Source organism: Crassostrea angulata, chromosome 3 (genome assembly GCF_025612915.1).
Source record: "Crassostrea angulata isolate pt1a10 chromosome 3, ASM2561291v2, whole genome shotgun sequence".
In the NCBI taxonomy this organism is placed as follows: domain Eukaryota; kingdom Metazoa; phylum Mollusca; class Bivalvia; order Ostreida; family Ostreidae; genus Magallana; species Magallana angulata.
The window spans coordinates 5,253,035-5,266,242 of NC_069113.1; the positions used below are offsets into that span (position 1 = coordinate 5,253,035).

At 32.7% G+C, this 13,208-nt stretch overlaps 1 protein-coding gene across 1 annotated transcript; it reads left to right on the forward strand.

The window, feature by feature from the left end:
- The first annotated feature begins 1,036 nt into the window (after positions 1-1,036).
- LOC128176474 (uncharacterized) lies at positions 1,037-13,004 on the forward strand. Its single transcript, XM_052842855.1, has 9 exons — positions 1,037-1,131; positions 2,027-2,181; positions 3,058-3,313; positions 3,777-3,845; positions 4,458-5,183; positions 7,220-7,362; positions 10,626-10,761; positions 11,747-11,892; positions 12,528-13,004. The coding sequence occupies exons 1-9, from the start codon at positions 1,068-1,070 to the stop codon at positions 13,002-13,004; spliced, it is 2,172 nt and encodes a 723-aa protein (XP_052698815.1). The 5' UTR covers positions 1,037-1,067.
- Positions 13,005-13,208: the final 204 nt, after the last annotated feature.

A 13,208-nucleotide genomic window follows, 5' to 3' on the forward strand; every position in this document is an offset into this window, starting at 1 on the left:
ACAACAAAAACCTCAATTAAAAAGCAAAAAAAAAGAGGTCCACAGGCTTTGACGGTCATCTGAGCCCGTAGATGGACCTGTCAGGAAGTCTTCAGCTATCAAACTATTGTAAAGACAAAGGAGTTTAATGTATTTACTATGGCTAGGCTACTGTGTACAGTAAGTTACAAAATCCCAATTCAAAAAGAGGACATAGGGACAATGCAGAGAGACTCTGGTCTAAGTCAAGACATAATAATTGAGAGACTCGGGTGACCTAAAAAAAAAAAAAGAAGGGGGGGGGAGAAGAGAGAGAGAGAGAGAGAGAGATGAGACATGCATTTAATGCTCATTTTTTGTTCCATACACGTGATAAACCTCTCTCGTTTCACTATATATCTTCTCCAAAGTGGAAATGCATGTACAACGATTAATTCTGATTCAGCCATGTCATCGACTATATAAACTTACCGTGGATTAGCATCTTTTATGAATCAGAATTAATCATTGCACGCATTTCAACTGTGTTTTCTAACCGTTTTACACATGTGATGCTGTATGATGTGGATATTTCTTTGCATAAATAAACACACTTTCTGGAATTTGAATTGTTTATGACCTTTCATCAAGCTATAATTCTTTAAGTGCACTTAATTTGTACTTGTCGGCACTTTCATTTATAACGTTAAATTTTTATATTCTCAACAATATATTTATGTCCTTTTGTTTAGTTTATTCTTAACTATTCTTTCCGTATGCATTTAGAATTAAATTTTGGCTTGCTTCATGATTGGTTTTAATTTTTCGATTTTCCTTAAATGTGTACCCTATTGAATGGGTCCCAAACAATAGGGAGTGAAATTATCAGGCTACCTAAAATATACGAAGAACGACTTATCTAAATTAACCATTAATTCAAAAATCGTAATTATTTATATTAAATATCTAAATTAAGTTTTCTCGGCCTGAATTTGGTGAAATGAATAATAAATTACTTTCGAAATTTTTTTTTCGTTTTTTTGTTTAAATTAATTTGATCCTTTGGGAATGTGGTAAGGTCTAGCAGACGAGTTGCAAGGTGCGCGAAAATGGCGACACCAAAACAGAAAGAAAAGTTGAATAAAGAGAAATCTAAAAAGGCTGTGTCTCCAGGTAGTATAATATATGAGATCTGTATTGTGTCATTCGATTGAATCCAGAGTATGGTAAGCGCAATTAATTTCAATTCACAACATAAACAAAGAGATGTCTCTGTCGGCTGCTATATTGTAACACACAGCAACACAACTCGATGAAACAAACGAGTAGTGTGGTAAGATTATGAAATAACATCATCTATTATTTGTGACAATCTTCAGTTGTGTTGAAAACATAATAAGGAATGCAATCATGTTTCATTAATACTTGGCAATATTATGATTTTCAAATGAAAAGTATTTTCTCGGCATGGCAGACGCTTTCAAAATGGCGGCAAGAAATCAATTCTGTTTCGTCTATAAATAGATACATGTAAAAGAAGTTTTGATATTTATTGTAATTAACGCGAAATGATAGAATATTATATGAAAAAAATTATCAGAAGTAGGAAGTTGAAGTTATAGAAAGTTACACAAAGTTCTACTCATCTTCAATATTGAAAATGCTATTGGATGTCCATTAATATTTCTGTAGTTAATTTCTGCCCATTGAAATACCACAAGTTCTCCAATTACCAATTAAACTGCATTCTACAGGCTCCAATTTACTTTTATTAAAATTTACATATAGATCATATGAATTTCAAAATAATCAAATTTTAATTCTTATAATATTTATAGATTATGTTATGGCTTAGGAATTGAAACAAAATCATGATAATATTTAATTGTTATCAATTTCATTTTTTTCCTTTTGATTTATCATATTAAAAATCTCCTAAATTGTAATCCATTTTTATTAATATCCTATCCATCCATTGCTTTAATTATGTACAGTTTTTGACAGGAATTGATGTATAAAATTCATTAATTTTTTGTGTAAAGTAAAAAAAAAATGTTGATATTGACAGGGTCTGATAGAACTCTAAGGCAGAGGAAGATAAAAGTAGAAGTAGAAGATGAAGACAGCTCCTCATACATGTCTTTGGATGTCCTGGCACAAGTTGCATCAGCTACACTGGAGAAAGAACCAACTGGAAACAAACCAAAGTCCCCTGCTAAACGGGTAAATATCTCAAACTTATTTTTACTCACAAGAAATTCTTGTGAAAATCATATTAAATGTTATTGTTACCAGTATTTAAAGAATCAAATGTTCCAATTGATTTTATTATCTGTTATAGAATTGATTGATGCATAAAGCAATAAAAAAAAACAAATTTTGTTGGCTAATTTTATGTTTATAAGATATTTACCTAACTCAGCACAAGTTTAATGCAGACTCTCTAGTTATATACTCCATGCCAAAAAGTTGAGAGTAGCATAATGTTTTTGACCCATCAGTCAGTCCTGTTTTTGTTGTTATACCCTACCCATCTTGTTATAGGAGGTATAATTTTTTTTACCCATTAGTCTTGGGTTTTTTTGTAAGCACAACTCCCCTTAATCTGCTGCATAAAACTTTCTAGCATATTAGGACACAATATCATATGTTGCTTTGCATATAACCAGAATATTCTGGTTCCATTATTTTTCTGTGAATTTTGGCTCTTAAGCACTTAGACTTCTTCTGGTTATTTTTTGTCAAATAATGGGGGGGGGGGGGGAGGTGGAGTATGTGAGCTTGCTCAATTTTTACTTCATTTTAAAAAGCACATGTTTTCCAGTCTTTTTGGTCATTATTTATGTGAAGAACTCTATAAACTTCACATGTCAATTTTATTAAAATTGGTTCAGTGCTTCATTGCATTGTAAATTTAACTTTTGGAAGAGAGATGATTTAATTACAATTCAGTGACTAATACCAAGAAATGACAGGACTCCTTCAATTACAGATACAGCTATGGATTTTAAAGACTTAGTCTGACTGCTGGACTATTTTTTTTAAATATTGTCCACAAATGCCATATTCTTTTCATAGATTCTTGATTTTTTTTTCCAGATAACAAAAAGAAATGTTCAGAACTTGGAAGTGTTCAACCTGGAGCAGATTCAGCTGTTATCTGAAAGATGTTTGGTCAACTTTTTCTCTGATTTAACTTCTAATGAAATCACCAGAAATTTTATTTTCACCTGTGCACTTATGCCAGACAAATGTCAGGTCCAGTACAAGAGTTTTGGTAATGAAACACAAGCAAGACTGAGGATGAAGAAGCATTTGAATGCCCATATACAGGATCTTTTGAAAGAGCAAAATGGTGAATATATGCATAACATTTATTAATCTTTAATTGTGTGTGGCTGTGTGCTGTTTCAAATTCCAATTGCCATTCCAATTCTTGAAAAGTTTAAACTGGTAGAGCAAGAGAGATAGTCACTTAAAAGATTCATGACCTTTAAATCAGTCCATATATATATATATATATATATACTGTGGTTTCATCAATATTTGTTGAATACCAATTTTCGTGGATTTTGTTGTTAAGTTGATCCACGAAATTAAATGTTCCCTGAAGTTCAATATCAACTAACATTTTTTATTGATAGGATCAATGGCCACGAAATTCTGTATCCTTGAAACTGTGGTTTTCAGAAAATCCCGAAAAATTGATACCCACGAAAATTAATGAAACCACAGTACATATGAAGGTCCATCAGTTGTATATACGGTACTATAATTTTAGGAAGCCACTAATTTTTGTTGCAATGTATTCTTTTAAGATCCAAAGAATAACAACAAACCAGAATTTGTAGCTGAGCCAGTGCATGTAAAGGAAAGAAAACAGAAAGGTACTGTACATAGTTCATCAAATATGTGCTCAAATTAAAAAGTAGAACATACAGTCAAACTTCGTTATCTCAAACAAGATGGGACTGTTTAAATAGTTCGAGATATCCGAGTATTCGAGATATCAAGGGTAAAATACTTAAAAAACTAAGTGGTTAGGACTTACAAATCACTCGACATCCTGTAAATTCCTTATTTTACTCCAGTAATTAATTCCGCAATTCATCGGTTTCCCATAAAATCGCGAATGTCGAAATTTTATCAAAGTTTCATGTAGTTTACATATGTTTGAAAATTAAAAGCGAGATTTTAAAATTCACGGGCTTCTCACGAATTTACGCGGATATTATTTCCTCGCGTTTAATCAGCAATTTACAGTATCAATTGTATTCGAGATATCAGTGTTCGAGATATCGAAGTTTAACTGTATTTCATAAAATAGCTACACTGCACAAGACTTTACAGAGAGTACATATACCTGTATACTTTTACAAAAATAACAACAAACTTTGAGTATATATTCTTAATGTAAGAGAGAAAAAAAACAAATGATATTCTCTATTGAAAATCTTATTTGGGGTATTAATTTTGATGATCAGAGTTTTGGTTCACAGAAATCATGGGACCAAAACGAAAACCAACATCAGGAAGCAAGAACTATGTGTATAACAGAACCAGTAAACCTAAAAGGAAAAGATACACAGATCTTGATATTCATACCTCTGAAGACAATATAGTGGATGAAGCAGAGGTACAATATGAAAGGGTTGATGCAGAGGATAAGGAAAGCTTAATTCAGCACCATTTTTCAGAGAGAAGTTTCATGCTTCGAAAATACGCTCATAAACAATCAACAAGAATACAGCAGAAGCTTCAGAAAAAAGGAGAAACTGCCAAAGAACCATGTATAGATGTTGGAGAGGACAGTGATGTTGGGGATGACACCGAGAAAAGAATTGAAGAAAATGAGCAGTTTATCATTGAGTTGATGAGGAGAACCCAGCCCCATCATGATCATGGATACACCACAGTTTTTGGAAAGAAAAAGGGAATCGAGATCATTGATCAGATAGAATTTGAGAATCCTGAAGATGAAGTCCCAGTAAATAATGACAACAATCAATATTATGGCAAAAGAGTGATCCATCCAGATAGGAAGGCTGAACCTATCCTATGTTTAGGAAATGTATCAGTTATGGATGAATTGTCCAGCAGTGGAACGAGTACTGATGAAGCATCAAAAACAATAATCGTATGTGCTGAGGAGATCATTGATGAAAACCCTGAGGAAGAAATCAACTTAATCGAGGGAACAGAGAAATTGGGAGATTCAGGGAAAAGTAAGGGCATTGAAAGATTCAATCTGTAGATAGGTATTATTCTATAGCAACTCATCATTAGAGTCTTTGCACCTTGTAATTTTAGCCAACTTTGGGCATTTGTGTAAAAAATGTGAGGTATGAGAAACTATTTTTAATTTGAACTTTATATACAACCTAATACATTTTACATTATAAAATAGTTTCCAAAAGGAGGCATGGATTTCTTTGATTGATTACAAAAAAATATACTTTACAATTTTTACGTAACCTCTTAAACCAAAAAACTTCAGTTTATTGTGCCATAAACCTAATGTTGAAACCCATTCATTCAAATGATAAATCATCTTAGAAATTTTCTTTTCTTTTTTTTCTGCTATCTGAAAAGAAATCTTAATTTGTGTTAAAATTTAAATTTGATTATTAATATATAAATTGTTTTTGTTAAAGGTAAATATGTGGACAAATGTATTAATATTTATACTATACTATACACAATTTTGCATAGTTTTAGTCAGCCCCCTTTAGAACTTTCCTTGTATAGTCTAGGTGCTTGGCCTAACTTGTGCCTGTTGTTTCTGAGTATATTTATAACCCCCGCAAACAAAGTTTGGGGGGGTATATAGGAATCACCTTGTCCGTCTGTCCCTCCGTCCGTCTGTGCAATTGTGTCCGGTCCATATATTTCTTATGAAGAAACATTGGAAGTTCTTACTTCACACAAAGATTGCTTATGACCTAAGGGTGTGTCATGACCTTGACTCAAGGTCATTTGGGCAAGGTCAAGGTCACTTGCAGAAAAAAATGCAAAATTTGTGTCGGTCCATATCTTTCTTAACGAGAAACATTGGAAGTTCTTACTTCACACAAAGATTGCTTATGACCTAAGGGTGTGTCATGACCTTGAACAAAGGTCATTCAGGCAGGGTCAAGGTCACTGGCAGAAAAAGTGCAAAATTCGTGCCCGGTCCATATCTTTCCTAACGAGAAACATTGGAAGTTCTTACTTCACACAAAGATTGCTTATGACCTAAGGAAGTGTCATGACCTTGACCCAAGGTCATTTGGGTACGGTCAAGGTCACTGGCAGAAAGTGCAAAATTCATGTCCAGTCCATATCTTTCTTACGGACAAATATTGAAGTTCTTAATTCACAAAAATACTGCTTATAACCTTAGGGTGTGTCATGACCTTTAACCAAGGGTCAATTGAGGAAGTTCAAGGTCATTGTTTCAAAAATGTGTGGAAAAAAAAATTCGGAAAAAATCGGGCTCAGTATACCAATAATTCAAAATGTTTAAATATTAAATGGTTGTTAACGTAAGGATGCAAACGTCCTCATGCATTAACAGTTAACTTAAAATGAAATGGAATTAAAGGATAGAAATTGGTTTGTTTACTCATATTAGCATTAACAGTTTAAAAAAAAAAAGAGCAATTATTATTTATAGAAAATGGACAGTGAAATACATTCATCCAATATTTTCTATAATAGCAAAAATACATGGCATTGCGTAATGATTTTTTTCTCAGCGGGGGTATCAATTGTGAGCTTGCTCACAGTACCTCTAGTTCATGTAGATCACATTTGTTATTGCAAATGTACATGTATAGAAAATTAGTTATTTTAAAAACCCATTTCTTAGGAAAATGAATCAATCTGAGGTATGTCATTTAATTGGTTTTGATAGTTTTAGTTTGTTACTGTTTTTGAATTACTGTATTGTATCTGTTTCAGTTAGTTACCATGGTTACAGTTGGTTAATTTAGTGTTCTTTTTTTCAGGATTTATTTTTCATAGTTATATTCCGATAATGAATTAGATAAAGAGATCAAACTTGTGGAATTATATGGATGATAAAAAAGACTTGTAAAAGTATAATTTGCTATTGTTTATAATAAGATATTGACAAAACGATATTTTAATGACAAGATGACCTGCTTCTGGTACTTTTAACTTTGATATTCATTAACTTAATTTAATATTTTTATTAAATGCTGTGTAAACTTGTCTCTCTCTCTCTGATAAGAAATGTCAAATTCACCTTTATTCACAGGACCTTATCCCCCAATGCCAAGGTTTCCTGTGGCTTGGAAAGGGAGGATAGCAGATGATGAACTCTTCAATGATGATGAAGACTTCAGCATGTTGCGGAAAAGAAGAAAAATGGATAAAGAAGGTTCTGCAGAATGGGAAAGGGTTTGTAATTCATATTGTTTTGCTTTTGAATGTTTTCATATAAGGGTCAAAGTGACATTTTTAGCTCACCGAGACGAAGTCAGGGGGAGCTTATGCTATACCGTCGGCTTCGGTGTCGGCGTCCGGACCTGGTTAAAGTTTTTGTTGTAGGTCCTGTTTCTAAGCTATTACTTGTCCTATCTTCACCAAACTTGCATGGATGATGCATCTGGACCTACTTATGGACTTGAAAGACTTGGATACTGGTTCTTAGTCCTAAATTTTAGATGCTGGAGGAGGTTAAGGTTGTTGGACCAGGTTAAAGTTTTTGTTGCAGGTGCCCTTTGATAGCAATATCTAAGTTACTGCTGGTCCGTACTTCACCAAACTTGCATGGATGGTGTGTCTTATGATACTGATGCAACAGACAGGCTTAAGTGCTGAATCTGAGCTATAGGTTTCGGATGCTGGAGGAGGTTAAGGTTTTTGGACCAGGTTAAATTTTTTGTTGCAGGTTCCCTTTGATAGCAATATCTAAGTTACTGCTGGTCCGTACTTCACCAAACTTGCATGGATGGGGTGTCTTATGATACTGATGCAGCATGCAGGCTTGGGTGCTGAATCTGAGCTATAGGTTACGGATGCTGAAGGAGGTTAAGGTTTTTAGAGCTGGTTAAAGTTTTTGTTGCAGGTGCCCTCTGATGATTATATCTTAGTTACTACTTGTCCTAACTTCACCAGACTTCCATGGATGGTGCGTCTTCTGATACTGATGCACCTGACAGGCTTGAATGCTGAATCTGAGCCATAGGTTTCGGATGCTGGAGGAGGTTAAGGTTTTTAGAGCTGGTTATAGTATTTGAAACAGGTGCCCTCTGATGATCATATCTTAGTTATTACTTGTCTTAACTTTACCAAACTTCCATGGATGGTGCGTCTTATGATACTGATGCACCTGACAGGCTTGAATGCTGAGTCTGAGCCATAGGTTTCAGATGCTGGATATGGTTAAGTTTTTTGGAACAGGTCACATGTTTAATAGATAATAGTACTATTTCAAACTTGCATAGTTGATTAAACTGTAATATGAATGAATCACAGAGGAAGCTTCAGATGCAGAGCTTGATCTCGTTTATCAAGGATGCTAAAAAATAAATCTTAGTTATTACAGGTCCTAACTTCACCAAACTTGAATGGATGGTGTGTCTTATGATACAGATGCACCTGACAGGCATGGATGTTGAATCTGAGCCATAGGTTGCGGATGCTGGAGCAGGTTAAGGTTTTAATTGCTAGTGCCCTCTGATGATGATATCTTAATTATTACTGTTCTGAACTTCACCAAACTTGCATGGAGATGCGTCTTATGTATACTGATGCACCTGACAGGCTTGAATGCTGAATCTGAGCCATAGGTTTCGGATGCTGGATGAGGTTTAGTTTTTTTGAAACAGGTCACATGTTTTATAAATGATAGCTTGCATAGTTGATTTAACTATATTATAAATGAAACGCAGAGGTTGCTTCAGATGCAGAGCCTGATCTCCATTATCAAGGATGCTAATGAAATTTCCTACCTCACTCAAACCAGCTCAAAAGATAGATGTGTTTGTTGATAAATGATATAACATGATTCCTATGATATAGTATTGTATGGTATGAAACATTATTGTTTATTATGATACAATATAATATCATATGTAATATCATAAAAAGTTATATGATACGATATGATATTGTATGAATTTTTTTTTTATATTTTATGTTATGTTATTGTATGTATAGTATTGTATATTATGATACAATATTGTATAATATTGTATTGTATTATTAATTTATTATTGTATCAAATGATACTATTACATAAGATATTGCAAAATATAAAATTGTATCCTATGATACAATATTGTATATTCTATAATATTGTATCAAACGATATTGTATAATAAAATTATATGATATTAGTTTCTGTAATATAGAATAATATCGCATGAAATTGTATAATATGATACTGTAATATTATATAATATCGTATCATATGATATTGTATACTATGATATTTGTTTATTATATGATATATTATCACATCATATGAAATTGTATTGTATGATATTGTAAAATATATAATTGTATCATAGGATACAATATATATAATATAATATTGTATTATATTATATTTTACTTTTAATTATCACATAATATTGTATCATTTGATATGATACAATGTTGTATCAAATTATATTGTATCATATGATACAATATCATATTATGTATAAAAAATGATACAGTATCATACAATATCATACCATATTATACAATCTAATTTCATATGTTTCAATGTTATGATGTATTATGTAATATAATATAGTAATATAATACTATATTGTTTTATATATTATGATATTGTATTATTTGATCAAATACAATAACTTTTAACACAATACAATGTCATATCATACCTTACAATATCATATCTCATCATTGTTTATTATGGTATTTTATTGTATTATATGATATATGTATCATAAATGTTGTAAATATGATAGGATGCAATATTTAATTTTATATTATTGTATTGATTAACATATGAACATATGATTATCATACAATTTTTTAACAGATGATATATGATATTGTGTCTAAACAGAATCCATGAATATCCAAGATCATAAAGTATGATTTTCATATAATATGATAAAGGTGGTCTCATAAGGTGAAGTCTCATAAGGGTGATGTCTCGTCTCGGTGAGCCTTGTAATCTGTGATTACCTATGTTTATAGGATAGCAGCAGATCGATAGCTCTTGTGAAAAATTTGATTTTACATGTCATAGAGCTACTGTTCCTCACAGACAAAAAACTTCAATTTACAAATTGTGCTAGTTTTAGTTCCATTTACTTTATTTTTTTTACACTTTCTGAGAAAATTGCGAAGATATTCTTCAGATATTTAACTAATGATTTTTTCATGCTACTTGCCCTTGACTTTCTTTTAAACATGCCCACTGGCCTTGTAAAGTGAATTTCATGCATGTTTCATTAACGTGCAGATCAAGAGTTGCCATTACATGTATTTCATATGATCAAACTACACTTCTTCACTTTACTGGGCTGGTGAGGATCTTTAAAATAACCTCAGAGGCAGGTACAGTTAAAAAATCTGTAAATTATACTATATTAGAGGAAACATTGTTACAAGTTTCACATTTAGGTTTGCAAATATTATGAATACAAAGTTAATAGAAGTGAAAAACACCAATTCAGTAAAATGCTTACATTTTGTAGAAGGCAGCCCTGAAATGTATCCGTGAATTGAAAGGTAAAAAGAAGGAAGACAAGCAGCCACTTTATTGCAGAATATGCAAAGACAAAACCTTTACAGCAAGTGCTACCCTCATGTACCACTACAGAAGCCATGCAGGTAATTGTTGTGTTGCTTACAGTCTTGGGATCTGCCAAACATGTGACATATACTGTATACAGGGATATATTCGCCCCCATCTTATTTTCGCACCTTTCCCCCTCGTTGTCAGTGGGCGAATTTGAGACTGGGCTAATTCCAATGTCTCAAATTATCTCTCTTTAAACACAACATTGTCTGGGCAAGTTCAAGACGGGACAAAACTGCAAGTGTAAAAGGGCAAAAATTATACAGGGCAAAAATAACCCTGTATACAGTAGGCAAGTCCATATAGTGGCACTGTGTTTCTTTATAATAATTATAATGAAAAGAAACAATAGGTAGTCAACATTAGACAATGATATTCGATGTAAATGTAAGTCTCAATTTGGCCGCATTTAATATGCATTTAGATTTTCATCCTGATATGCAATAAAAAAAAAGGTCCAGATGGTGATTTTATTATTTAATTGGAATTTTTTACATTCTTTTTGCTTCATTTCTTTACGTTCATTTGATTAATTTACATCTAATGAGTATTTAACTAACATCACAATGAAAATAAGATTCCTGCCTGCTGCATTATATATTAAAAGTTTTGGTCAGAGAAACGGAAGATAAATGGGGGGGGGCTAACTTTTACATTGATTAATATTGTCCTATTTTATAATTTCATTGCCAGACATGGTTATCAGATTAAACTTGGCCCCTAAATATCACCTGTTTGATATTATCATTGCCCAGCAGCTTGATGTGATCTGACTATTATTTCAAGTTATTGTAATATAAGTTTCTCAGTCAACTGAAATAAAACAACTGGATGAAAAATATTTAGAGCGGGAAGCAGGGATAAGAATTTTCAATTTATGAATTTTATGAATGGTTAAAGTAAGGATAAATCCCTGAGCAACTTTTTCCTTTAACACAACTTTTAAAAAAAAGATCATTTATTAATTTCCATGTTAAGTGCTTGATATTGTATATTTACCACAATCTTTACTTGCAGGAATAAAACCATTTGTGTGCCTTATCTGCAATACTACATTTACAAGGCAGCACAGCTTGAACTACCATATGCTCATTCACAACAACCAAAGCAGATTTACATGCAAAGACTGTGGTCGAAAGTTCAGACATCCAAGTCATTTCAAGGTATGTATGTGTAAGAATTAATTTTAATAATACTATAAAGATCACCATTTCCGCCTTTGTCAAATAAAAAATAGCCATTATCTAACAAATCTGGGAAATTGGGCATACAAAAAACAACTTTAATCAGACCCCTGGAACAAACCAGGAGGTAAAAGGGTTTTTTTATTTGACCATTTGATTGCCTTTTAGCAATAGCTTTAATATGTAGAACAGAAAAAAAAATCCCGAGTGCAGAAGTTTTAAGAAAATGTAAAAAATGTGCAAAATTGATACATTTCAAGCAAAATCCCATAGGGTCTTATGTTAAAATTAACAAACTTTGAGATGACCCCTTAAACAAACGATGTGGTAAATGGCTTATTTTTTTTATCTTAAAATGATAATTATATCAGTAGATATTCATGTAAAAAATTTCATTTAAAAATCTAGGGCAGAACAAATTAGACCTGGCCTCGTTAAATTCTGACATTTCTTGTAATTAATCCCTCAATTTGTCAGTACTTCTAATTGCTGATCATCCATATTTTCCTGTAGGGTAATGCAGCAGAAACATATATAGTTTACATATCATGTAGACTCTTTGTCTATTTAAGAATTTTAAGTCATTTATATTTCATTAATTGTGATTACTTTAGGAACACTTGAGAAGACACACAGGAGAAACTCCATTCGTGTGCACAGATTGTCCGCAAAGATTCAAAACTCGGAATACATACAAAAGACACTTGAAGACCAGACATGGAAAACTCCTAACAGCGGATGGAATTCGGTGGTTAAGCGTAGAGGAGTTTGCCAAAATTCGCACGAAACCTTACAGAAGAAGTCCGGAGCGTCAGAGAAGAAAAAGTAAAGAACAAACCATTCTTCCGTCCCGGCGGTCAGTTGATATGGACGGACAGTCAGACTCGGACAGTAGTACCATATCTGTGACGGGAGATTTGGAGGAGTTAGTGGACATTAAGCTAGAGATGGACCAACCTCTAGATTTAGGAGAAAACCAGGCAGATATGTTAAATGTCCAGGATCCTGATAGCCAGGACCAAAAGCCTGTTGTTGACGATCTTCGCAAGATTATTGTTCCGTTTGGGGTCAATATTGCAGTCAACTCTTAGCATGTTAATTTTTTTGTTATGTGGTCACTTGTAGATCTGAAAGTTGTTAGCATTGTTAATAAATGTGCTGCCTTGTAAATATGCTACAGTTTTAGCAATACCACTAAATTTTATGGGAGCAAGCTTCAAAACATTGCATTACATATTTGTACAATATACTGTACATACATTATTCTCATAGAATTAGATGTATATGATTTTTAG

What these genes read in the sequence shown, in the direction of transcription:
- LOC128176474 (XM_052842855.1), top strand. Translation starts at nt 1,068, where the DNA reads ATGGCGACACCAAAACAGAAAGAAAAGTTGAATAAAGAGAAATCTAAA. An exon ending in ATTGGGAGATTCAGGGAAAA is followed by an intron (nt 5,184 to 7,219) that starts GTAAGGGCATTG and finishes CTTTATTCACAG; the next exon opens with GACCTTATCCCCCAATGCCA. An exon ending in GTTCTGCAGAATGGGAAAGG is followed by an intron (nt 7,363 to 10,625) that starts GTTTGTAATTCA and finishes TACATTTTGTAG; the next exon opens with AAGGCAGCCCTGAAATGTAT.